General features: G+C 40.9%; 7 protein-coding genes across 8 annotated transcripts; 6 read left to right on the top strand and 1 right to left on the bottom strand.

Moving 5' to 3' along the window:
* Positions 1-106: 106 nt before the first annotated feature.
* Positions 107-439, top strand: LOC306866521 (histone H4; the record flags this gene model as incomplete). The annotated part of the gene is made up of 1 exon (XM_079411772.1): positions 107-439. The coding sequence occupies one exon, from the start codon at positions 107-109 to the stop codon at positions 416-418; it is 312 nt and encodes a 103-aa protein (XP_079267898.1). The 3' UTR covers positions 419-439.
* A 2,188-nt stretch (positions 440-2,627) lies between these two features.
* On the top strand, positions 2,628-5,596 carry LOC306866506 (piggyBac transposable element-derived protein 4-like). 2 transcript variants are annotated; one of them, XM_079411756.1, is made up of 4 exons: positions 2,628-2,721; positions 2,867-3,016; positions 3,427-3,504; positions 3,677-5,596. In XM_079411756.1, exons 1-4 carry the CDS (start codon positions 2,702-2,704, stop codon positions 5,244-5,246), a joined length of 1,818 nt encoding a protein of 605 aa, XP_079267882.1. In that variant the 5' UTR covers positions 2,628-2,701; the 3' UTR covers positions 5,247-5,596. The 2 variants fall into 2 exon arrangements, with proteins under 2 accessions (XP_079267882.1, XP_079267881.1); XM_079411755.1 differs by having other exon boundaries at positions 2,634-2,731.
* Positions 5,597-11,729: 6,133 nt separating this feature from the next.
* Positions 11,730-14,850, bottom strand: LOC306866581 (piggyBac transposable element-derived protein 4-like; the record flags this gene model as incomplete). Its single annotated transcript, XM_079411841.1, has 2 exons — positions 11,730-13,074; positions 14,708-14,850. 2 exons carry the CDS (start codon positions 14,848-14,850, stop codon positions 11,730-11,732), a joined length of 1,488 nt encoding a protein of 495 aa, XP_079267967.1.
* A 5,649-nt stretch (positions 14,851-20,499) lies between these two features.
* On the top strand, positions 20,500-20,811 carry LOC306866524 (histone H4; the record flags this gene model as incomplete). The annotated part of the gene is made up of 1 exon (XM_079411775.1): positions 20,500-20,811. The coding sequence occupies one exon, from the start codon at positions 20,500-20,502 to the stop codon at positions 20,809-20,811; it is 312 nt and encodes a 103-aa protein (XP_079267901.1).
* A 549-nt stretch (positions 20,812-21,360) lies between these two features.
* On the top strand, positions 21,361-21,735 carry LOC306866516 (histone H2B-like; the record flags this gene model as incomplete). The annotated part of the gene is made up of 1 exon (XM_079411767.1): positions 21,361-21,735. One exon carries the CDS (start codon positions 21,361-21,363, stop codon positions 21,733-21,735), a length of 375 nt encoding a protein of 124 aa, XP_079267893.1.
* Positions 21,736-22,424: 689 nt separating this feature from the next.
* Positions 22,425-22,811, top strand: LOC306866513 (histone H2A-like; the record flags this gene model as incomplete). Its single annotated transcript, XM_079411764.1, has 1 exon — positions 22,425-22,811. The coding sequence occupies one exon, from the start codon at positions 22,425-22,427 to the stop codon at positions 22,809-22,811; it is 387 nt and encodes a 128-aa protein (XP_079267890.1).
* Positions 22,812-23,738: 927 nt separating this feature from the next.
* LOC306866510 (histone H3.2) lies at positions 23,739-24,149 on the top strand (the record flags this gene model as incomplete). Its single annotated transcript, XM_079411761.1, has 1 exon — positions 23,739-24,149. The coding sequence occupies one exon, from the start codon at positions 23,739-23,741 to the stop codon at positions 24,147-24,149; it is 411 nt and encodes a 136-aa protein (XP_079267887.1).
* Positions 24,150-27,045: the final 2,896 nt, after the last annotated feature.

The following is a 27,045-nucleotide window of genomic DNA, read 5'->3' as shown; positions in this document are numbered from 1 at the left end:
TAGCGTGTTTCAACTAGGTCCTGTAGGCTACTGTAAAGCTCTTCGCGCATGTCCTCATTTTTCAAAGGTTCTGTTATACAACATAGAAGCTTGAAGATCTGCAGCGATGTCTGGAAGAGGTAAAGGAGGTAAAGGACTCGGGAAAGGAGGCGCTAAGCGGCACCGGAAGGTTCTGCGGGATAACATCCAGGGCATCACCAAACCCGCCATCCGTCGTCTCGCTCGCCGCGGCGGAGTCAAGCGTATCTCCGGTCTGATCTACGAGGAGACCCGCGGTGTGCTGAAGGTGTTCCTGGAGAACGTGATCCGCGATGCCGTTACCTACACCGAGCACGCCAAGAGAAAGACCGTCACCGCCATGGACGTCGTGTACGCTCTGAAACGACAGGGACGCACTCTGTACGGCTTCGGAGGATAAACACGTCCGTATTACCAGAAACACACAACGGCTCTTTTAAGAGCCACCCACATCTTTGAAAAGAGCGTTTCAATATGTTATTATATTTTTATGGAAACTTGTGAATATACACCAACTCGTGTCACCCTGATTCTAGATTCAGGTCTTGGGTAAACAAGATAATAAACAGATTTTTGAAAAGTGAAAATGCAGATAGTTTTCTTTGAGGGTGACGTGTTTAAAATACAGATGACTATATATTCATTTATCATCAATATGTATGTTTTCTGATATCTTGTCATGATTTTAATAATTATTAGATATTAATTTTATGGTCTCTCGTAAAATAGTTTTTGTTTCAGACTTTCAAACATTATTTCAAGGGATTTTGGCGCGTGTATTAAATGCTCCACATGTGTCTATTCTGCATGAGTTCCTTTGATGCGAAATAGTGACACGTTTATAATGCAAGCGGGAAAGTAAAGACGATAGTGAAACAGGAGCTTGTATGGAAGATTATCAAGGGGTGGAGACTGGAGTGGGTGTCTTTCCAGTACTTAACATGAGTTATTTAGTAGCAGATAAACAATCAATGATGGAAATATGCTATGCATTGCTTCACTCCATATTAGATTATGGATGCATAGGTCTGCATCAAAATCATTGCTTAAGAAATTGAATGTTATTCAGTATAGAGCATTAAGATGCTTTCTAGGAGCTGCTAAAACAACACCAGTAGCAGAATACATAGAAGTACATAACAGAATACATAAAGGAGAGATTGGAGGTGAAATTAAATTTTAGTGAAAGTTCTATGAAGGTGATTTTAGCATTTATACTTCCTCAAAGTTGGAAGGAAGCAGTAAGTATACCTCTTAAAAAGCCCGGGAAAGATCCAAGTAATCCTATGAATTATCGTCCAATAGCTTTAACTTCTCATTTATGCAAAGTCATGGAGAGAATGATAACAGACAGATTGACATATCATTTGGAAAACAGGACCTGGTTTTCTCCTCATCAAAGTGGGTTTAAGTGGGGAAGAGGGACTTTGGATTCAGTATCTTTAGAAGATGATATTAGAAAGGCATTTGTAAACAAGGAGAGTGTCATCACTGTTGTTTTTTTGTTCGTTTGTTTATTTCCGATAGAGAAGGCGTATGCTATGTTGTGGAAAGGGGGGTTATTAATAAAATTAGAAAAGTTGAGTTTGAACGTTTCTCTACAAAGCTGAAACAATGGCTGAAATCTTTACAGCATTGTGAACATTGAGTACGTACCTCAGGCTGGTTTAGTTTTCATTTTCTTTCTGAATGCAAGTTGATTTACATTTTGTTTGTGACTTTGTATAAAGTTGCCCATATGGGCTCGGCAATATGTACTACGCACACAGTTATCTGTATGTATGTTTATTTGTACTCGCTTTGTTTCTTGTGATGATTGTGCTTGTTTTTTATTTGGTAGTTTTGATTTTAAATAAAAGCCTAACCAGGGACCAGGCCTGCAAACTATATTTATGCTATATGCCCTATGTACACGGCATCGGTTGTCTGTGTGTAACAATGCCTAGTGTATTGTCCCTGTTAAATAAACAAAGAAATAAATAAAATAAAAGGAAGAATGTATAATTGGATTAAATAATTTTTAATTGGAAGGAGTATTAGGGTGAAGGTTATATCCTCCAGTTGAGTAATTGATAATGGAGCACCCCAGGGTACTGCAATAAGACCACTGTTATTTATTATCATGATTAATTGTGTTTTTATTCAAGGATGCATTCAAGTCTGGGGAAATCTTTGTTTGCTGATGATGGGGCACTTTGGTTTAAAGGAAAGAATATAGAGTATAATATAAAGAAAATCCAGTTTGCATTAAATGATGTAGAAAAGTGGTCAAGGGAAAATGGTTTTAATTTTTCAGTGGAAAAGACAAAAATAATACTTTTCACAAATATTGAGAGGAATGTTGATATGAAGTTAAAACTATACAAACAAGAACTAGAACGCGTATAGATTTGAATGAGTATGGTTTGACAGTAGATTAACCTGGAGAGAGCATATGAAAAGATGCGGGGAAGATGTATTCAAGATGAAGCTCTGTGAAGACTCTACAGATTCAAGGTGTTTGAATGCGGATGGAGAGGTTAATCAGGAGATTGTAGATCGTGTCAATGGTCCGTTTAGAGAGATAGGTGGCGGTAATGCATTTATAAGTCTGCGATCCGCCGTAAAGCAAGAAGAAGAAGAAGAAGAAGATTCAGCCATTTCACATTAGAATGGGCGCCAAAGAGAAACAGGCCAATGATTTATGTGTAGGAAAGACGAAGCGTAAGGAGAGGTATCACTTGTTTCTGTTCTAATTTCTAACGCTGGTCTGACTATACACATCCGGAAATATGGTAATGATCTGATTTGAGCCGCAGAAACACGATAGACTGGCAGCACATGTTTAGCTTTGTTGTCATTTGATCAGGATGGCACACTCGCGCGAGGAAGTTCTCCAGACGATCGAGGACAGCGAGGAAGAGTCGGCCTTTTCTTCAGAAGACGACGAAGATGTGGAGGATGAAAGCTTTCATTTGAAGGAGCGATTTGATACAACAAAGGATACAATTTGCAATGAGTAAGTCGTTTATTCTTTCTTATAAAAAGCCGCGCATGCGCATATAGCTGTTTCAGGTCTATTGCCAGACTGAAATAAGTTTTTAATGTTATGAGTAAAATGTGCTGTTCTGTGGATTTTCATGCCATTTAACTGTCTTACAAACTGTAAATGTTCAATACTGTGACAAAAATAAATAATAATGTTTAACTTATATCAATGGCATATAGTTTTGGTTAACCTAAGGCCGTTGTTTAATGTGATATTATACTACATACACATAATCAAATATTTGTGAACGTAAATTGGTATATATGTGTATGTTGATGTCCCATCAGTCCATACGCCTACAATTGCCCATCACTTTTGCATGCACTTATGCTACCTTTGTCAATCTAAGAAAACAAATGTTTTTTTGTTTGTTTTTTTAGGAATGTGGTGCCTTCAGGTGCATATCACACAAGGGCGGCAAGCAAGCGTCGTTCCACTGCTGCAGACAATCTTAACCAGTAAGTGTGCTTTATTTATTTGTCTTTTTAACCTGTTAGTTTACCATTCTTTACATAATTGTAGATTATATATATATTTGTAAATGGCTTCTTTTAATGAGTGGTTGATGCACTAGATTGATAATGCTGTTGTGATCCTGTTGTCACCATGCTCACTTTTTTTTTTTTGCAGATGCAAGAATGACAGTGAGCAGATGCCTGCTGCAAAGAGAGCCAGGACTCTTTCATGGAAAGCAGAGACGGATGTTGACCGGGCTCCACAGACTCTGAGATTCCTGCCTGCTCGGGAACCTGGACCGCAGTTATCTACTGCTGACGCACACTCTCCCATGAGTCTCTTCAAACTGTTTTTCACAGAGAGCGCCGTGGAAAACCTGTGCCACAACACAAATGCTCAGGCTGCCAGAGCAGCTGCAAAGGGCCGCAAGTACAAGTGGACAGATGTCAGTGTTGATGAGCTGTACCGCTACATCGGACTCGTATTGTACATGGCCACGGTGAAGATGAGCTCCATCACTGACTACTGGCGGCAGGGCAGCCATTTCTCTCTACCTTTTCCCGCCACAGTTATGTCAAGGGACAGATACCGCACCATTTCATGGAATGTGCACATGAGTCACCCAGACGCAGACAAGGAGAACGACAAAAAGAGGGGCACAGCCCAACATGACCGTCTGTTCAGGATCAAACCCCTCATGAACATTATCCGTCTTGCGTGCAAAGCCTTCTATCATCCTAGAATAAATCTAGTTGTGAATGAGAGATTGGTGGCATGCAGAGCAAAGAGAGAAGTGACACCATACATGAAAGCCAAGCTGACAAAGTTCAAGTTTTTCATCCTTTCAGACTCATCAAATGGATATACTGTGGACTTCTCTGTCTACACGGGCAAGAATAGCTTTCCCACGGACCGTGGGCTTTCGTATGATGCTGTGATGTCTCTCCTGGACCGTAAAGTTTTGGGCTCTGGGTACCATGTGTACATGGATGATTTCTACACAAGTCCAAAGCTCTTCACAGACTTGTTTGCTCTGACGTTTGGTGCTTGTGGGACGTACAGAGACCAGAGGAAAGACTTCCCGAAGACTGCAGCTAATTCACTGAGCAGAAGCTCCAGCAGGGGATCCATCAGATGGATTCGGGACGGGCCTCTTGTGTGTGTGAAGTGGATGGACACGCAAGTGGTGTCTGTTTGTTCCACCGTTCATGCTGCCTATACAGGAGACCGTGTGAAAAGGAAAATCAAAGCACAACACACATGGAAGGCAAAGTCTTTTCCATGTCCTTCACCTGTGACTGCATACAACCAGCACATGGGGGGTGTTGACCTGTCCGATCAGCTGTTGCAATACTACGCTGCACAGCACAAAACCATGAAGTGGTACAGAAAAATCTTCCTACACTTCTTGGACATCGCCGCCAACAACGCTTTCATATTGCACAAAGAGCTGCTTGGCAACATGACTCACGATCAGTTCATGGAAGAGCTTATTGCAGAGCTCTGTGGCGTTTCACAGAAAGCAGCACCAAAACAGTTTAGCACAGACCATGTGCCGGTTCCAGGAGCTCAGCTGACTTCAAACGTCAGAAGAATTGCTACGGTCGGTCGCCGGATCTGTGTGCATTGCAAAGCCATACATGGAAAGAAGCAACAAACACCTTGGAAATGCCAGGCTTGCAACGTTCACTTGTGTCTTCAGTTGAACAGAAACTGTTTCCAGGAATGGCACAAAAGTCTGTGACTGTTAAAATTGGGTCTGCAAAAAATGCGATGATAGATGTAAACCATTTGGAAAATAAATTTGGCAAAGCTCAGGCAAATACATTTAAGTGTTCATGAACAAAATCTATGAAATGGAAGGCCAAAATGTTCAGAATGAGACCCATTAACAACAATTTAAAAAGACTTTTAAAACCTTACATAAGGCCCATGCATTAAAAATAGGCCTATCAGCTTTGAAAATGTGTCATTTTGTCTGTTTGAAAACTTGTTTCTTTTTATTTTTCCTGATACAAATGTACAAAAGATGTTTTGCTCACTTAAAGCAGTAAGCTACATTATTAATACTCCAATAAAGTACCATTGACACTGAATTATTAGTTGTTGTTTTTGTTTTTTTCTGACATTATGAAATGTAATACTTGAAGAGGGTTTTGATGGTTTTATTTTGTATATCTAAAACGTTAAGGAGTTTGAAGGCCTACTCTTCAACAATTTACTTCTACTACTACTACTACTACTGTATGTATGCTCTCACTTGTCCTTTCTGTGTAGACTTCTGATTATACACACTTGTTTATCCAAAGTGACTTCAAAAGAGGTACAAAAACACATTTCGGCCTAAAATCAGGCCAATCTTTCAGAATTTACAAAATTGGTTTCAGATGGCCACATTGTGGACACAAGTTTATAGTGTGCTACTGGCTTAAATAACAGTTTCAGGAGCGTTGCACTCATTTGGCCTCATTTATAAAATGTTGTGCAGAAACCATCCTAAATTTGATCTTACAATCATATGTGTACGTGTGTGATTCATGAACCTACAGTACACACTGAAAATGTACTCTTTCAGATGTGAAATCTATGAATGTGAAATGATTTTTGAATTTTTGCATTTTTGAACTTGCACGCAAAGGGTTTCAGCTATCTGCTTGTTAACGACTCCTAGTTAATGTCATTAACATATAAAAGATCACCAGTCATCGTCCAAATCCTTTAATTTAGAACAGCAAGCTGCAACATTTCCAAAAACCTGAAGTACTCCCACAAGACAAAGTGTGTACCTGCCCAGAACTTGATGTGATGCTAAGCACTTTTCCACGTCAAAGCCAGTTTTTACGAATATGAGCACTGGCGTGGATTTAAGAGCATGCACATTAAGAATCTGAGCGTGCGCGCACTTTATAAATGAGGCCCCTTATACACTATAATTGCTGATGTAGAGCTTACAGTAGTTCTGCTTTAACTACACACAGTTTGTGCACTGAAACACCAATGGCCTTAAAATATCACCTACCTATCACTGCTGGAACATGGCACAAACAGCTTTAAGAGGAAACACTGTTCACAATACGGTTACCTACTACAAATGTAGTTAGTGCTGTCAAAGTTAACGCGTTAACGCAAATTCATTTTAACGGCACTTTTTTTTTTTTTACGCAGAGCGTATTTTCTGTTTAACCCATGGCCCAATCTGTTACCCGTAGTTGGAGAAATGGAGATGCACAGTGTTGCCAACTTAGCAACATTGCAGACCCCTTTAGCGACTTTTTTTTCCCTTCAAAAAAGCGCCCAAAGCTTATTAATTTCTGAGAATCGCCGCTCTTATACAGAAATCCAACCCCCTGTGAAAATCTTACCCCCCACGCGTACAACTTAAAATGCATTCTGTCCGGCTTTTCTTCGTTTTTTTTACTGAATATTTTTCGGTTTCACACTTCCACAGCTTGATTTGTTAACGTTTGTGTAGCTGCACAAACCAATGGCGCTCAAGACCACCAGAAGGGGCGGAGCCGACTGTTACAGGAGTCGGTCCAGTGTGCCATTTCATCAGAATCTTCTCCTTCAGTGACGAGACCATCTCTTCACTGACTCTGCAATTAAGAAGCCGAAGCAAAAGTACAGCCTGCAGCTCGCCGCCCTAGAAAAAATCCCCTGGCAGCAGAATAAGCGAGAAGCCTTCCCCTGCAGCTCGCCGCCCTAGAAAAAAGCCCCTGGCAGCAGAAGAAGTGAGAAGCCTTCCCCTGCGGCTATCAACTTAAGCAGTGGGATGCTCTGGCCCACGATTGGCCCAACACCCGTCTGTATGCCTTCCCTCCGATCGCCCTGCTACCCCAGGTTTTCAGGCGAATCAGGGAAACAAAATGCTCTCTCCTCGCCGTGGCCCCCCTCTGGAGGAACCAAGTCTGGTTCCCAGAGATGATCCAGCTGCTGTTTGCAGCACCGTGGTCAATACCACTGAGGAGAGATCTTCTTTCGCAAATGCAGGGCAAGATTTGGCATCCCCAGCCGGAACTGTGGAGCCTTCATGTCTGGCCACTAATACCATTAAGAGGCTAGAGCTCCATCTACATGACGCCTCTACGCCCTCAAGTGGTCAGTCTTCAGTGACTGGTGTTCAGCACATAACCAGGATCCGGTTACATTTGACGTGTCCCACGTGCTAACCCTTCTGCAAGAGCTGCTGGATAAGGGGCGCACCCCTTCCACGCTCAAGGACTATGTGGCAGCCATCGCGGCGAATCATTCTCTCGAGGCTGGCCGGACCATTGACAGAATTTACTTGGTCATTAAGTTTCTTAGAGGCGCTCGGTGGTTGAATCTTCCTCTCCCTAAGACTATGCCAACTTGGGACTTGTCCATAGTCCTGTGGGGCCTTCAAGGGCCCTCCCTTTGAGCTGCTTCATCAGCCGGCTTAAGGGTCATGACTCTCAAGACCGCTCTGCTTTTGGCCCTAGCGTCTGTCAAGTGAGTAAGTGACTTGCAAGCCCTGTCTGTCAGTGCTTCCTGTCTTGAGTTTGGACCCAACGACTGTAAGTCGTTTTTCAGCCGTGCAGTGGCTATGTACCGAAGGTGCTCTCAACTCCGTTTAGAGCCCAGGTTATCTCCCTTCTAGCACCAGAGGAATGGCCCCCTCCTGGGCCTGGTCCAGTGGAATCTGTATTGGGGAGATTTGTGTGGCCGCCCGGCTGGTCGTCGCCGTCAACCCTTATCAGATTCTACAGTTTGGATGTCCCTGCCCTGCAGGCACAGGTGCTATCTGCTTAATGCTATTTTCCTCCCTTCGGGCAAGTAAGGCTTATGACAAGCAGACCCCAGATCCCTCTCGGGTCTCTTTATAGCTCAGACTCACAAGGCCCATTCTGAGTGTGCCTGAGCTGAGCTCTTGGAGCAGGCTTAGTTTTGCTTCTGCTTATAGCACGGGCGCTGGATGCGTTGCCCATAGGCAGTCGTCAATAAAAATGACGACGCAACGGAGTTACCTTTCAATAGGGAACGCTCCGACTACTCACGTAACCTCGGTTTCCTGAGATAAGGGAATGAGCGTTGCGTAACTGACCGTGCTATAGTCATTGATTTTGATGAAATGGCGCGCTGGGCCGACTCCTGTAGCAGTCGGCTCCGCCCCTTCTTGCGGGCTCGAGCGCCATTAATTTGTGTATTGACACAAACTAAATTGACATGTGGCTCACTTCTAAATAATAATGCAACAACTCCACTGACATTTTTCCTAGCTATTCCATGAGAGCGCGGTCTCATGAAAATGCGTATAAATACCCAGCTAACAGGGAACGTTCCCACAACTTTCATTAACATTGTTTCAAAGGTATTTAAAGGTTAGGACAGAACATTCTTAAAATAATGTTTATAGGATGTTCTAACAACGTTATTATGGTTGATTTACGTTCTTGTAACGTTTAGAGAAAACATTCTTATAACAACATTCTCGGAACGTTATTTTGATGTTATTTGTACACGATTGAGGTTCTTATAATGTTATGACAATGGTAGATTAGAATGTTCCTCAAACATTTAAAGAACTTGACGGTTTGAACGTGTACAAATCAATCTGAAATAAAGTTTTCATAACTTAATGGGAATGTTAGCAAAACGTTCTGATAATTCGTTTTTGTTAATTGGGTAGTACGCCAAATAAAAAAAATGAAAACTTGTGGTATTGATTTGCAAAAATGGACTTTGGCGCTCATATGATATGCACGTGTTTGACGTGCATATGATATGCAGTTTTTGCATGCATATGATACGAAATTGGTTGGCGTGCGTATGATACGCAGTTCACGTACATATGATACTACCCCACAACCCTAATCCTACCCATCGCGTAGCATATAAACGCCAAAGTCAATTTTTGCGTATCAATTATTTGGTGTAGCCTACTATTTATATTCACTTTCATCAGATCGGGTTGTCCAAGACCATTACTGCATCTCTACGCACACCCATTTTCTAATGTGGATCAAGGCAAAACCAAGGCTGAGTATAACTGTCTGTGTTTAATGACCTACTACAGCTACCCAACGGTAGCTGTACGGATCTCAGGCTGCCTGGCGGACATCTCGGCATGGATGAAAGAACATCCATGGCAAAGACGGAACTTCTTGTCTTCCCTGCCACTCCGGCTCTACAGCATGACTTCACGATTCAGTTAGGCTCATCAATGATTACCCCATCAACTTCGGTCAGAAATCTTGGTGTAAGCTTTGATGACCAGCTGACCTTCAAAGAGCACATTGCAAAGACTGCTCGATCCTGCAGGTTTGCACTACACAACATCAGAAAGATCAGGCCCTTTCTGACAAAGCATGCTGCACAACTTCTTGTCCAGGCCCTTGTCGTTTCTAGACTGGACTACTACAATGCTCTTCTGGCTGGTCTGCCATCAAACACAATCAAACCTCTACAAATGATTCAGAATCCAGCGTCATGACTGATCTTCAACGAGCCCAAAAGAGCGCATGTTACACCTCTCTTCATCTCCTTGCACTGGCTACCAGTGGCAGCTCGCATCAAGTTCAAGACACTGATGCTTGCATACAGAACTACCACAGGCTCAGCACCCTCCTACTTCCACTCACTATTACGAACCTACATCCCCTCCAGAAGTCTGAGATCTGCTAGTGAGCGACGCCTTGTAGTACCATCACAGAGGCTCAAAATCACTCTCCAGAACATTCTCGTTCACCATTCCTGGCTGGTGGAATAATCTTCCCACCCCTATCCGGAATGCCGGATCCCTGTCAATCAATTCAAGCAACAACTAAAAACTCATCTCTTTCGGCAGTACTTGACTTCATCCTAAACTCAAAAAAAAAAAAAAAAAAAAACGATCTTTCTCTCCCCTTACTAGCTTGTACTTATTTGAACAATGACTGAGACTTCGTGCTACGAGCACTTCCTCTGTCTGATTGCCTCTTCAAGATGAATCGCTTTTTGTATTCCCCAATTGTAAGTCGCTTTGGATAAAAGCATCTGCCAAATGACTAAATGTAAATGTAAATGTACTACACCTGTCCCCAAAATTCATAAAACTTGCTGATACACCAGCACACAGGCCTGTTGTTGCTGCCATCGGACCTCTTAAAATATCTATTCTATACTAGAGATACTATGGATTTTGTCACTACTATACAATACTGTTATTTATTTTTCATTTTTAAATAAGGTGATCATTATTGAATTGTATTATAATAATTAATAAACTTTGGCAAAGTGTGGCTGGAAGCTAAGTTTTCTCTATACTTTCCTAATAAACCTTTAAACCTCATAAAAGAACGGTACTATATTTTTACCAAACTTATGTTCTAGGAGATTTATTATTTCTTACAATAAATTACTTACTTTATATCTTTCAGCATAAAAGAATCTATCTATCTATCTATCTATCTATCTATCTATCTATCTATCTATCTATCTATCTATCTATCTATCTATCCTTTTTTATTTATGTTATTATGTGTGTATGTATGATTGATTGATTTATAATTGAATGGTGGTGCAATACTGCCACATACTGCAACAATTTAACTTTGCTAGTCTTAGGGAACCTCCTAGGAGAGAATGCACAGAGGATAACCTCACATATTTTGATTAACGCAATGTAGCACCATTATTGTAGCAAAAACTGTGTTGCATGAGTTTATTCATTTTAGTTTATTTACAGCATAATGCGTGACAATACAAAACAAAAATAGTTTGGGAATCATCCAAATATTTTTGAAAGAAGTCTCTTCTCACCAATCTGAATTTATTTGATCAAAAATACAGTAAGATGTAAATACAGTAATGTAGAGAAATACTATGAATGGCACAAATTTTCAGAAGCCATGACTCCAGTCTTCATTGTGACAATCCTTCAGAAATCAACTAAATTATCAATTATTATCAAAAATTATTATCTACTTTTAACAGTGTTGAAAATGGTTTCCACAAAAAAAAAAATAATAATAAGCAGGGAAACCTATGATCCATTTTAACACAATCACAGACTTTTGTGCCATTCCTGGAAACAGTTTCTGTTCAACTGAAGACACAAGTGAACGTTGCAAGCCTGGCATTTCCAAGGTGTTTGTTGCTTCTTTCCATGCATGGCTTTGCAATGCACACAGATCCGGCGACCGACCGTAGCAATTCTTCTGACGTTTGAAGTCAGCTCAGCTCCTGGAACCGGCACATGGTCTGTGCTAAACTGCTTTGGTGCTGCTTTCTATGGCACGCCACAGAGCTCTGCAATAAGCTCTTCCATGAACTGATAGTGAGTCATGTTGCCAAGCAGCTCTTTGTGCAATATGAAAGCGTTGTTGGCGGCAATGTCCAAGAAGTGTAGGAAGATTTTTCTGTACCACTTCATGGTTTTGTGCTGTGCAGCGTAGCATTGCAACAGCTGATCGGACAGGTCAACACCCCCCATGTGCTGGTTGTATGCAGTCACAGGTGAAGGACATGGAAAAGACTTTGCCTTCCATGTGTGTTGTGCTTTGATTTTCCTTTTCACACGGTCTCCTGTATAGGCAGCATGAACGGTGGAACAAACAGACACCACTTGCGTGTCCATCCACTTCACACACACAAGAGGCCCGTCCCGAATCCATCTGATGGATCCCCTGCTGGAGCTTCTGCTCAGTGAATTAGCTGCAGTCTTCGGGAAGTCTTTCCTCTGGTCTCTGTACGTCCCACAAGCACCAAACTTCAGAGCAAACAAGTCTGTAAAGAGCTTTGGACTTGTGTAGAAATCATCCATGTACACGTGGTACCCAGAGCCCAAAACTTTACGGTCCAGGAGAGACATCACAGCATCATACGAAAGCCCACGGTCCGTGGGAAAGCTATTCTTGCCCGTGTAGACAGAGAAGTCCACAGTATATCCATTTGATGAGTCTGAAAGGATGAAAAACTTGAACTTTGTCAGCTTGGCTTTCATGTATGGTGTCACTTCTCTCTTTGCTCTGCATGCCACCGATCTCTCATTCACAACTAGATTTATTCTAGGATGATAGAAGGCTTTGCACGCAAGACGGATAATGTTCATGAGGGGTTTGATCCTGAACAGACGGTCATGTTGGGCTGTGCCCCTCTTTTTGTCGTTCTCCTTGTCTGCGTCTGGGTGACTCATGTGCACATTCCATGAAATAGTGCGGTATCTGTCCCTTGACATAACTGTGGCGGGAAAAGGTAGAGAGAAAGGGCTGCCCTGCCGCCAGTAGTCAGTGATGGAGCTCATCTTCACCGTGGCCATGTACAATACGAGTCCGATGTAGCGGTACAGCTCATCAACACTGACATCTGTCCACTTGTACTTGCGGCCCTTTGCAGCTGCTCTGGCAGCCTGAGCATTTGTGTTGTGGCACAGGTTTTCCACGGCGCTCTCTGTGAAAAACAGTTTGAAGAGACTCATGGGAGAGTGTGCGTCAGCAGTAGATAACTGCGGTCCAGGTTCCCGAGCAGGCAGGAATCTCAGAGTCTGTGGAGCCCGGTCAACATCCGTCTCTGCTTTCCATGAAAGAGTCCTGGCTCTCTTTGCAGCAGGCATCTGCTCACTGTCATTCTTGCATCTGCAAAAAAAAAAAAAAAAAAGCATGGTGCATGAGCATGGTGTCAACAGGATCATTAAAAGAAGCAATTTAAAAATGTGTATACTTCACATTAAGCATTTATGTAAATATATATGACAGTAGGGTGAAGTCAGCTAAAATGGGCTATCAGGTAAAATGGGCCAAATAAGGTTGTAGCATCATATCTCAACATTTTTACAGAAAATCACAACAACTGATCTTGCATTGTTGACATGTAACAATAATTTTGAGTTTTTTAAGATGGGCAGGGCAGAGTGTTACGTAAAGCTCGTCAGAGAAATCGTAAGGTAATTTAGCCTGACATAGTCAATGTTATTCATCACTAATAAGGGTACTAATGCAATTATAAGTAAGCTTACCAACAAAGCAAAGGTTTATGAACAATGTTTTGGCATGCTCTTTCAAATAAAATAAAAAAAGTTTAATTTAAAAAAGTCATAAGAAAAAAAAACTTCATAAGGTCATTTTAGGTAGAAAGGGCTGGTTAAGCTAAAATGGGCCACAATTTTCTGCTAAAATGGGATGCACACACACACACTTTTACACAGGAATTGAGGATGAAAATAGGTTTATAGGCCTAGATATACATCCATATAAACTCTTTAAGTCTTTAATGCAAGCATACACACATGCACAGAAAAACACCAATGCACAGAAACACACACTTAATTGCATTGTTTAATTAAATATTCATTCAACTTTCTATTTAATGAAATACATTTATGGTGTTGCTATGGCACACTAAAGACAATAGTGTCAATTTACTGCTAAAAATAAAATGATTTAATCTGAAATTACCTGTGTTGTTCTCTTTTATATTGGCCCATTTTACCTGACTGTTAACTGTGCCGTGGCTCAAGAAGGGACCTGCTGATATTCTAACTCTCATAATTTTAAAACTTTTATAGTTTTTCACATTCAAAAAATATAAATATATTTAAGAGACCTAAGCTTATTGATAAGAATATCATTAGATCTCATGCATAGCTTGTTTGATATTATAACTTAAGTCATTTACCAAAACGCGGCCCATTTTAGCTGGCTTACAAAATACAAAATAAAACAGTAAAAAGGCGGGTAAATTCACACTTACTCGTTAAGATTCTCAACGGAGCTGAAAACTGAAAGATGCTTGTGTGCCGCCCTGGTATGATGTGCACGTAAAGGCATTTTCCTAAAGAACAGTTCAAACAGTAAGCATTGATTGTCTGAGTTAATACCAGTGCATGCATAAGTGATGGGCAATTAATGGATATATAGGCCTATAGAGGCGCGCTTTATGTCTGTTGATAAAGCACCTCCAAAACATTTGCACCTGAGCAGATATTTACAAACGGCTCCGCTGAAGAGACAGTCAACACACATCAAACTATAACTATACATTAAACATTTATTTTATGGTTTGTTTCATTATATAACGCTCACGTGGTCAAATCGTTTTGTAAGACAGTTCGATATAATGAAGAAAAAAGGGGCAATGCATTTCAATCTTAGGCTAACTAACGGATTTCATTCTGGCAATAGGTCTGAAACAGCTTTAGGATCATGCCCTAACTAATAATAAGGAATATATGCGACTAGTAACTAATCGAAGTTAGAATAAAGGACTTACTCGTTAGAAACTGTATCCTCCGCAGCATCAAAGCGCTCCTCGAAATGCAGGAGTTCATCATCAAGCTCTTCCTCTTCTTCTGAGGAAAAAGAGCATTCTTCTTCGCTGTCTGTGGTCGTCTGGAGAGCTTCCTCGTCTGCCATCGTGATTAAAAAGTCACTAAAGCTGAAGTTTGCTGCCAGTTTTATAGTACTGATAAGGGGCGTTACCATATGGCTGCATCAGATCATTATCATATGAATAGAGGTGCAGGTATCAGCATTAAAACATTACAACTAAAAGAAAATCAATCAAGGTTTGACCTTTTGTAAACATAATTTCATAACAGTTACTAGATTGTGTTTCTTCTTTGCAAGCGTCATATATCCTAGTGTTTTTAAGCTTTTCTTAACCCTCTGGGGTCTGAGGGTGTTTTGGGGGCCTGGAGAACTTTCGACATGCCCTGACATTTGTGCTTTTTTCAGTTGCTTATAAAAATATCAATTGCTAAATTCTAATAACACTGTAAACAGCACAAACTGGGCTACAATATTATATTAGCAGCATTTATGTACATGATTGTGTTTTTGAGAAAGCAACGTTTATGCGTGGTTAGTGAAAAATTACAATTTTGAAGTCACTGAAATAAGGCCATAAAACACATACAGAATATTTGTTCACAAGACTTTTGAGAACCGGGTCTTGCCTAGAATTTTTTTCTTCAAAATGATCTGAAAATCATCTTACTCACTCATTCAGAGAAAACAATTCACAAGTCACTTTTTGAGTAGAAAGGGTCTATGTGAGAGGATTCACACCTGAGAAGACAAAGGCCCGCATAATGAGCCGCATAATGAGCCGCATAATGAGCTGCATAATGAGCCGCATAATGAGCCGTTCAGTCAGGTGTGTGATGGAGAGGGAATTGCTACAAGAAAGAATGTGAGGAAAAAAGAAATGTATATCTTTTTTGTTTGAAGTTTAGGAACAAACAAATCAACAGAAGACTCAAGACATTGTGGGTGCAATATTCAAAACAGAGGCAGGAAACTTTAACCCAGGAAAGCGGGAGACAGCAGAAACTGCACGAGAAAACAAATGGATGTGATTACCGCAATGATCTGACAAAGAAAGAGCAAACACGGTGACTATAATATATATATATATAAAAGGTTGAAATATATAAATGAACATCACATACCTGGCATTTCCAAAGTGTTTTTTTATGTGCTCCCAAGAAAAAAAAAAATCTTACCTGCTTCCAGTCAGTCAGCACCAGTGATGGGGAAAGTTACTTTTAAAAGTCATGCATTACAATATTGCGTTACTCCCTAAAAAAGTCACTAATTACGTTACTTACCTTTTTATGGAAAGTAATGCGTTGCGTTACTTTTGCGTTACTTTTTAAATATGAGCAGGGCTTGATTGTTTTTAATACAAGAAATGACATTAATACAAATGTAAAAGCCCTGTATCGTGTGAAGGAAAAGTAAATTCACGTCTGTAAAGTAAAACTCAGCATAAGAAGGTTTAACACTCTTCGGCAATAAAAAAAACAATGAAGCACAATTGTTAGTTTATCTAAAGTCATTTTTGCTTATTAGTATGTTTGAACTGGATCATCAAAGTTCAGCAGCAAAGACATTGTTAATAAAATGGGATTAGATACATTTGTGTTATTTAACATATTTAATTATTGCAGTTTGCGTCATATTCTGAGTTTGCATTTCACTGTTTTAATTCATTTTGATGAATACTAAATCTGTATTTTGCGAGTGGGATGAAAAAAAAGGAGCATTTATAAAATCATTATATCATTATGAGACTATAGGAATTGAACATGGCTATGAACAGACATTGTAAATACCAGTAAATACTCTTGATTGAACATATTTTTATAATAAATAAAATATTCATACAAAACATGACTTGTCTGATTAAATTATTATTGTGTGATTAGTTGTGTATGAATATATAGACTGCTGTTATGTGTCTATAAGCATATACCCTGGAAATGAACCCTTATCATCTTTAGATTTGTTCAAACAGTTAGTAAAATCACTGAAATTCTGAAATTACAACATCTCACTAAAAACATACTAAAATATCAAAAATGTTAAAGCTCATTTATTTCTGCGTTACAGGCCTCCCACAACATATAAATGGTGAAATATTTTGTTTTTCAGTTTTATTTATTTAATCTAAATTAGTCTAATTTTAACCCTGTATGTCTTGCATGGATTAAACTTGATCTTTTGTAAACACAAGTGCATAACTCTTCAGATGTTGTTTTCTTCTACCTTTGCAATCCGTCATGGAGAGTTTTCTGTAAATCACTTTTCAAAATAGCGCTATTGTCGTGCCATGTGTTGCCGAAATCTGAGCGACTAGTAGTCACACACACACACACACACACACACACACACACACACACTCACACACACACACACTACACACACACACACACTCACACTCACACACACACTCACACACACACACACACACACACACACACACACACACACACACACACACACTCACACACACACACACTCCACACACACACACACACACACACACACACACAAAGGGGTGCATTCATGCAGCAAATGTTTTAAAAATAGCCACAACAAATAGTTGTAAAAAATGATTGATCAAGGTAACAGCATGCATAAGTGATGGGCAATTAATGGATATATAGGCCTATAGAGGCGCGCTTTATGTCTGTTGATGGGGCATCAATATCCATGTAAAGCACCTCCAAAACATTTGCACCTGAGCAGATATTTACAAACACATTTAGGTTCAAAGTTTAGTCAGCCTTATCCTATTTTGGTTTAGTCAAGATATGGTTGACTAAAAGTCTCAACATTTTAGTCTAGTTTTATTCAATGAAAACTTGGCATTTTAGCAAGAAAATTATTAATTAACCGTACAGCAATATTAATTTCGGCAGCCATATTTTATGTAGTCTTAGTGTGACTCAAATGTACATTTTAGTTATCATATTTAGTCAACCCTGTCCTGTGTTTGTTTATTCATGTTTAAGTCAATGAAACGCATGAACATCTTAGTCAGATTTCCGTCATGCTATGCTAATGCTTAAACTGATAAAAATGATTTTTGCTCCAAATTATAATCGTAATGATTGTTGTCATTTGAGAAATGTGCTTTTGTATTTGAGGTAGACCTACTTTCATCAGCACAAATCAATAGAGTGTGACTCATACTCATGGTTTATTTTACCTCATATACTGTAATGATTTGTTACAGGCTTTTTAAAAACGTTCTCTTTATGAAAACTGGTCAAACAAATGAGAAAAATAATAAAATAAATATATATATATATTATAAGAGTGAAATTCCTAGTAATTCAGCTAATACTAAATTGCAATAGCCTATTTCTATGTTCTTGAGTAAGTGTATTCATTCATTCATTCATTCATTCATTCATTTGTTTACTACTGAGTAAGAGCATTTATTCAGCAACCACAATCACAAAAGATATCGTCGAGATCTCATGGCAGAAGTCAGACTGGCTGAGTGACACTCATTTAATCGCTAAACTTCAGCTTGTTTGTCGTGTTTTCAGATCATCGGTGGTGCTTCAGCAATGAGGAGCAAGCGCGTGCGAACGGTTGCAGAATGCTTCAAATAACAAACAGCGGGATGGAAATGCATCCTTGTAACAGCGAAGCTTTGATTCGGGGATTTGAACTCTTGATATCCTGCAACCGCACACATGAAAGCTGACCTAGAGGCATGCAGCGTGGTGGCACTATGATGTCACAAAAACCCAGAAGCGAGTTAGCATTATAGCTCTTCCGGCTCCATCAGTTTTTTGAAGGGGATTTTGGTTAAATCCCTTAAATAAGGTCCGTGGTTCCCAAAGGCTGAGAAGGGTCTGGCTGCACTTGTACTCTGAGATACCTGCACTTCTGCAAGTGACGTCACTTGCAGTCTTTTTTATTTTTTATCTCTCAACATTTTACACAAGTAGCCAGGTGATGAAGACAAGAAAAATTAAACTAAATTAAGAGTCACTTGCAATTGCAACTTGATGACAAGACGCTGTGGTGGTTATAAACGATTAAAACTAATTTAATATCATAACATTCAGGGTCCTGCAAGTCATCTGTAAGAGAAAAAGACAAGACCCACAAACCCGTGGCCACAGAACAGCTTTTAAACCTCTGAAGAAAATAAACACTTAATACGGCTTAATGTGTTAAGATATTAAAAGATCAAATTCAATATATAATTTATTAATTTAATATACTACAAGGCAAGCATATGGCCATGAACACAACGAGCAAACTTTAACTTTTCCTCCCATACAGCAAAACGCTTAATGTGGCCTAACGGACTAAGATGATAAAGACTAAATTCAGTAGGCTATTTCTTATTGTTATGTAAAGTATACAGACCATATGAACGCGCTTTAAGAAATGTATTAAATTATATTAAAGGCCCAACTCCGTGCAGGCAAGCAGTCGAGCCCAGAACACAATGCGTTAAGTTGCACATTAAACGTTTTCCTCCTGTAGAAAATCATTATAAATAAAACACTAATGTAGCTTAATGGACAAAGACAATGATACAAAAGGGCTGTAGACATTTTAATCAAAAGAGGAAAACGCAAAACTTTGCGTTTATTCTGGGCTCACCTGCTTATTAATTATGTTTTAATAATGAAGAGGAGAATATTGAGTTTGGTCTTTATAATCTCAGTCCGTTATGGCACATTATGCCACGTTTTGAGGCATGGGAGGAAAACACTATATACATCTATATACATTATATTAATAAACTGTATGTTGAATTTGATCTTTTAATAGCACTATCTTAACACATTAAGCCATATAAGTGTTTATTTTCTTCAGAGGTTTAAAAGCGCGCTGTTCTGTGGCCACGGGTTTGTGGGTCTCGTCTTTTTCTCTTACAGATGACTTGCAGGACCCTGAATGTTATGATATTAAATTAGTCTGGGGGCTGAAATAGTTATTATTATTCAGGCTTGTATCCATTTTTTTCCCATTTTTAAGCATTGTTGTGCCGTTCTTCCCAAGTTTGATCGTCTTAGTGATCAAACCTGTCCTGCTCAAAATTACCCCAAAATACCATGAAGTTACTTAACATTAGTCTGTATTCCAAGTCTTTCCTTTTTACTGTTGCACAGATATGATCATTATGAACTGTAAATATGACAAGAGCAGCATTTTAAATTCTTTAAAATACTTTATTTATTTATTTAGTTTGGATAAACCGTAAATGGCTGTTGCATTAAATGAGGAGTCCATCATCTATGTACCATAAATAATCAAACTGCTGAGATCAGAGAGCTTTTTGAAAAAAAATGCTGTATTGGTAAAACAAAACAATTGACTGTGATAATCAAAACATAAAGTAAATGAGATAATTCAGAATGATCAGGTTTCATTCAATCAGGTTAAGGTATTTTTCATTAATAATTAAAATAAAGTTCTTATGCATATATAAGTAATGACAATTAATTGAGAATATATATATATATATATATATATATATATATATATATATATAAAATCACATGAGCCAGTATCCACATAACAAATGTTTAAATATGTTTTACAATTTTATGCACAAAATGATCTAATTTCAAATTTGATGGAATTTCGCTGGACTGACGCACATTATGACGTTGCATAATTCCACCTTGGCATGTTTCAACTAGGTCCTGTAAGCAATTGTAAAGCTTTTCTTGCGTCTCCACACTCCACAGCGTTCATAGTCAGCTCCGATTGTGTATCATTGAAGCTTGAAGATTTGCAGCGATGTCTGGAAGAGGTAAAGGCGGTAAAGGACTCGGCAAAGGAGGCGCTAAGCGGCACCGGAAGGTTCTGCGGGATAACATCCAGGGCATCACCAAACCCGCCATCCGTCGTCTCGCTCGCCGCGGCGGAGTCAAGCGTATCTCCGGTCTGATCTACGAGGAGACCCGCGGTGTGCTGAAGGTGTTCCTGGAGAACGTGATCCGCGATGCCGTTACCTACACCGAGCACGCCAAGAGAAAGACCGTCACCGCCATGGACGTCGTGTACGCTCTGAAACGACAGGGACGCACTCTGTACGGCTTCGGAGGATAAACACGTCCGTATTATCAGAAACACACAACGGCTCTTTTAAGAGCCACCCACATCTTTGAAGAGTGCATTTCATAATATTTTGTTAACACTTTTGCACAAATGTAATCTGAATCGGATGATAGAAGTCTTTTAATGAAGTGAACTTTTCAACACTGACAGATGAGATGTTTTTGCTTAAATATAATTTAAATAGTTTTTATTGGTGGATTAACTGATTTGATATTAAATGAAACCCGTGTTAATGTTACACAAAAATGTGTGTGTGTATATATATAATATATATATAATCAAAAAGATATGTTGAGCGGGAAAGTGAGACAAAGAAGCTTGTGTGGGAGGCGACAGCTTTCAAATGTAGAAGCCTGTGATTGGCTGATGTCTGTCTAGCAGCAGATTTCTACCCAATGAAATTAGTTTCTTTCAGTCGTTGTGCGAAAAGACACAATCAGGGAATAGCAGCCAGCCCTCTTAAATTAGCATGAGATTTCCATAAATACCCAGTACATGCTCCTGAACTGTATCGTGCTGTTTAACTGATCGTTTGTTATCATGCCTGAACCAGCAAAGTCCGCTCCTAAGAAAGGCTCCAAGAAGGCCGTCACTAAGACCGCCGCTAAAGGAGGAAAGAAGCGCAGAAAGAGCAGGAAGGAGAGCTACGCTATCTACGTGTATAAAGTGCTGAAGCAGGTTCATCCTGACACCGGGATCTCTTCTAAGGCGATGGGGATCATGAACTCTTTCGTCAACGACATCTTCGAGCGCATCGCCGGTGAATCGTCTCGTCTCGCTCACTACAACAAGCGCTCCACCATCACATCGAGAGAGATCCAGACCGCCGTGCGTCTGCTGCTGCCCGGAGAGCTGGCCAAACACGCCGTGTCTGAGGGCACCAAGGCCGTCACCAAGTACACCAGCTCCAAGTAGAGCTCGCTCCAGCTCCCGACACACAAAGGCTCTTTTAAGAGCCAAACATCTTATCAGTGAAAGAGATTGTGGTGTTTTAATATTTTGTGGCAATACGTTTTATTATAAGTGAACTTACATTTTTCGCAAATAAAAACTATTCAGAACAGTCTTTAAAGTAACATCTGAAATACTTAAAAAAAACGCAGTGACGCACTTCAATATCATACATAGAGCTCAATGTTCATCATTGTAATTCTAATAGTTGTATTAAAACGATAAATAAAGAAACAATCACAAGATTTCTACTCCTTGTTATATATTCACGCTTTTTGTTGGAAACCGTTGTAAGTTTGTTTTTCTTTCTTTTCAGGATTCTTTGAAGAACAGATGATAAAAAAACGACATTTGTTTCCCATGCTGTTGTTTTGTTTTCTATTCATCAAATGTACATATATAAAATAATAGGTAATGATTTCTGCGTTTAAGTTTTCTGTTTATTTTTGTCCTGTTCATTCCTCCATTCATTACAACAGATGAGAATGAAAGGCTGGCAGAGGGGGGAGGGGTTTGGAGTTTTGGCGGGGCTTGCTGTGATTGGTTTGCAGCTGTGACAGATTGTGACCAATAGACGACGAGCACTCTCTCTTAAATACTGACTGTCCCGCTGGATTGCTTTTATTTCTACATTAGCTTTAACGAACTTCAACATGAGTGGAAGAGGTAAAACCGGTGGAAAGGCCAGAGCTAAGGCAAAGACTCGGTCCTCCAGAGCAGGGTTGCAGTTCCCCGTCGGTCGTGTTCACAGGCTTCTCCGCAAAGGTAACTACGCCGAGCGCGTCGGTGCCGGTGCTCCGGTTTATCTGGCCGCTGTGCTCGAGTATCTGACGGCTGAGATCCTGGAGTTGGCTGGGAACGCCGCTCGGGACAACAAGAAGACCCGTATCATCCCCCGTCACCTGCAGCTGGCGGTGCGCAACGACGAGGAGCTGAACAAACTCCTGGGCCGAGTAACCATCGCTCAGGGCGGCGTGCTGCCCAACATCCAGGCCGTGCTGCTGCCCAAGAAGACCGAGAAACCCGCGAAAACCAAGTAGATTAAAGCGGTTTTATAAAAACAACTCCAAAGGCTCTTTTCAGAGCCACCCACTTTCTCTATAAGAGCAATTTGAATCATGACAAGCCTTAGTTTTTTATATCCATCGTTCTATATATAAGCTACGGTACCCTTGTGTTGTGGACATGAGTGGTGCTAATAGTGCGAGTTATGAGTTATATTCCCCCAATTAGGGGGGGAAAGGGAAGTGGTGTGTGGCCAAGTACGGTGACCCATACTCTGCTCTGCATTTAACCCATCGAAGTGTACACGCAGCGAACATACACCCGGAGCAGTGGGCAGCCATTGTTGCGGCGCTCGGGGGGCAGTTGGGGGTTCGGTGCCTTGCTCAAGGGTCTCACCTCAGTCGTGGTATTGAGGGTGGAGAGAGTGTTGGTTATTCACTCCCCCCACCTACAATCCCTGCCGGACCTGAGACTCGAACCCACAACCTTCGGGTTACAAGTCCAACTCTCTATCCATTAGGCCACGACTGCCCATGGTGCCCATGGTGCCCATTAGTGTGAGTGGAACACAAAATTATCCTTCAATGAAGAACAAAACTGAATCGAACTTTTCACTGCAGCAGAAAGATAAACATCTTAAAACATTCATGGTAACATCCTCCACCTCACTGTCAGTGCAGAGTAAATACAAATACTTTTCTTAAGCTCTGATTCTAGCAGCAGCTTCTGATCGTATATGTAAATGAGACTCTGAACAGAGAACATTTGAGCGGGAAACGCAGACAGCTGCTGCTTCGAAAACCGGAAACGGACTGTCATTGGCCGCCTCACGCTGCGACGTAAACACAACAGCCAATCAAATGCCGCTGGTGACGCACCGCCCAATGTGGCAGGAGAGCTTAAAAAGCCCCTGCAGAACATAATCATTCTGTTGAAAAAAACTAGGCCGAAAACTAGAGAAAATGGCCAGAACTAAGCAGACTGCTCGTAAATCCACCGGCGGCAAAGCCCCGAGGAAGCAGCTCGCTACCAAAGCCGCCCGTAAGAGCGCTCCGGCCACCGGCGGCGTCAAGAAGCCTCATCGCTACAGGCCCGGCACCGTGGCTCTGCGAGAGATCCGTCGCTATCAGAAGTCCACCGAGCTGCTGATCCGCAAACTGCCCTTCCAGCGTCTGGTGCGAGAAATCGCTCAGGACTTCAAGACGGACCTGCGCTTCCAGAGCTCCGCTGTCATGGCCCTGCAGGAGGCCAGCGAGGCTTATTTGGTCGGTCTGTTTGAGGACACCAACCTGTGCGCCATCCACGCCAAGAGAGTCACCATCATGCCCAAAGACATCCAGCTGGCCCGCCGCATCCGTGGAGAGCGCGCTTAAACTCCTGCTGACTCGAACCCCAAACATCAAAGGCTCTTTTTAGAGCCACCACAATTTCTCTAACAAAGTACAATTTCTTGAATTCCTGTAAAACACGCGGTGTACAGTTATTTCAATGACACTTTAAAATCTTTACAGTAATTACCCCGTTTGATCTTTCCTGAGGGCAGCCACTGACTTTCACATGAGCAGATGAGAGCTCACAATAACGCTACAGCTAAGACACATTTAGGGAAGCATTACAATAATATATAGGCCTAGCAAATCAGTCTCATGAATTGAATCAAGTCGTTTCAAATTGGCAACAAAAATGCTTTTATTGAATGAAAACTTAGGAGTCATAAATTAAACCAATTATTAACCACACACCGATTCACACATTAGAAGACTATCCAATATATTGATCTGGAGATCTGGTAGATGTCTGTAGTAGTGTTTGCTCAAATTAAAGATATCAGTCAGAATCATAATGTACTTTATTTACCATTGTTTTCATCAGCTCTGGCTACAAAATGTAATTTCTACATCTAGATGGAGTAAGCAGAATACTCATGTACACATGCACATATTAAGAACTGTATATACAACTATATATGTGAGAAGAGTAATGATGCAAACATGTAAACACCTCAGTCAATCCGATCAAACTGAATTAAATTTTCAATCCAGTCAGGGGAAATCATGTGAACATTTGAATGTCTGTCTTCTCAATCAAATTTAAAAACATCATGTGCACATACGCGGTGCTATTATGTGTAGAGTCCTTTTATAAGATCTGTTTTTTTTTCTTTCTTTCTTAGGAATGTGCATATGTTTATTTACAACATAAGAACTGGTCAGTTGAAGAGAATGAGTATTAACAAAATAAATAAACAAAAAATTATCAGCTTTCCTTTTAGGTATATGCCATCAAGCCAAATAATCATGATAGCTCCATGACATTAAGGTGGCTTTCTCCACTCAGGAAAGCTGTGACTAGAGCACAGCAGATACACTGAAGTTTTGTTTGGAAGAGATAAAAGCACATGTAAATGAAAATGTGTATTAGAATACAAAACTCAGTGTTCATATAAACAGAAATTTCAGAGTCTGATATTGCAGTGGCCTGTACCTGAGCTCATAGTTAGGCTACTTCTGAAGTTCCTTTTATGACTTTCAATCAAGGATTGGATCATTATGGAAAGCTACGAATGATCAATGTCCTGAACCCTTGATCACTTGAATCCCCTATGGAGTTGTTTTATTATTTACATAATTAAATGGTCGAAAATGTATTATAAAAGCATGGTCTAAAGCAGGGGTTCTTAACCCTAAAAGGGTCTACTCTAAAGTGACCCAACTGAGTTTATTCAAAGGATTCAAAAGGATTCAAAGATCGTACTAATGAAAGTACTAATGAACTAAGAATGGCGGCGCGCAGTGGTGCAGCGGCTACTCAAGCTCCCGGGATTAAGCCTTATAATAATAGTTTTGAGGCTGTTTTCAGCACTAGTTTAGCACTAAATTTGCCTATAAAGTATAGTCCAACCGAACTTATGGTCATCATGGATAGTTCGGTTATCACAATCTCACCAAAGCTGAAATCCGCACTTGGAAGACAGCGGCTTCTGAGGACAACGGAGTGGTGTAGTAGAGTACGGGGAGCAGCGGGCAAGAGGAAACGATGTGCCCGGAGACAAAAGAGGGGAAAGCGGGCGGGCGCGCTGGCACAGTTAAAGGCTCACAAGCCGCCGATTCCAACTCTCTTTCTGGCCAATGTCCGCTCTTTGGACAACAAAGTGGACCTGTTACGTCTGAGGCTGAGTGTTTCCATAGAGATGAGGAACTGTGCTGTTCTCTGTCTAACGGAGACTTGGCTAAATCACAACATGCCGGACTCAGCCTTCCAGATTGACGGACTACAGCTTTTCCGGGCGGACCGTGATCACCGGTCGGGGAAAATGCGGGGAGGAGGACTCTGTGTGTACGTGAATGAAGGTTGGTGTACAAACTGTGGACTGGTAAAAAGTTATTGCTCTGAGGTGATAGAATTTATGACAGTGAAATGTCGGCCGTACTATTTGCCACGGGAGTTTACTGCTGTGTTTATCACCATTGTTTACATCGCGCCGGGTGCAAATGCTAATGCTAACGAAGTGTTACAGGAGTTACATGAAACCATCAGCTCGTTGCAGACTAGGCACCCGGAGGCGTTTTACGTGGTTGCGGGAGACTTTAATCACGTGAAACTGACGGACACTCTGTCCAGTTTTTACCAGCATGTTACCATTCCCACAAGGGGAGATAACATTCTGGACTGTGTGTACACTAACATCCGCGGTGCATACAGGGCTCTTCCTCGCCCCCATCTTGGCCTCTCCGACCATATCTCCATCCTGTTAGCACCAGCTTACCGCCCTCTGCTGAGACGGACCAGGCCAACAAAAAAGACTGTCACTGTGTGGCCTAGGGATGCAGCCTCTGTGCTCCAGGATTGCTTTCAGTGCACAGACTGGCAGGTCTTTAGAGACGCGTCTATGTGTGAGGGAGAGGTGGATCTGGAGGAATATACTTCCTCTGTCCTCGGTTTCATTTCTAAGTGTGTTGATGATGTCGCCATCACCAGGATAGTAACATGCTTTCCGAACCAGAAACCCTGGCTGAATGCTGAGGTGAGAGCTCTGCTGAAAGCTAGGGATGCTGCGTTCAGGGCAGGTGAGGCATCAGCGCTGAAAGTGGCGAGGAAAGAACTGATGGCAGGCATTGCGAGGGCTAAAGCCACATATGCTCGGAAGATTCAGGGGCATTTTACTTCCAACGACCCCCGGACCATGTGGAAGGGCATTAAGTGCATCATGGATTATAACACCAGGGATGCACAATGCCCAAGGGATCCCTCTCTACCAGATGCACTCAA

The sequence above is a fragment of the Barbus barbus genome (assembly GCF_936440315.1).
Source record: "Barbus barbus genome assembly, chromosome: 48".
Lineage (NCBI taxonomy): Eukaryota > Metazoa > Chordata > Actinopteri > Cypriniformes > Cyprinidae > Barbus > Barbus barbus.
The sequence above is the reverse complement of the archived record's forward strand: the minus strand, read 5'-3'. Positions and strand labels throughout refer to the sequence as shown.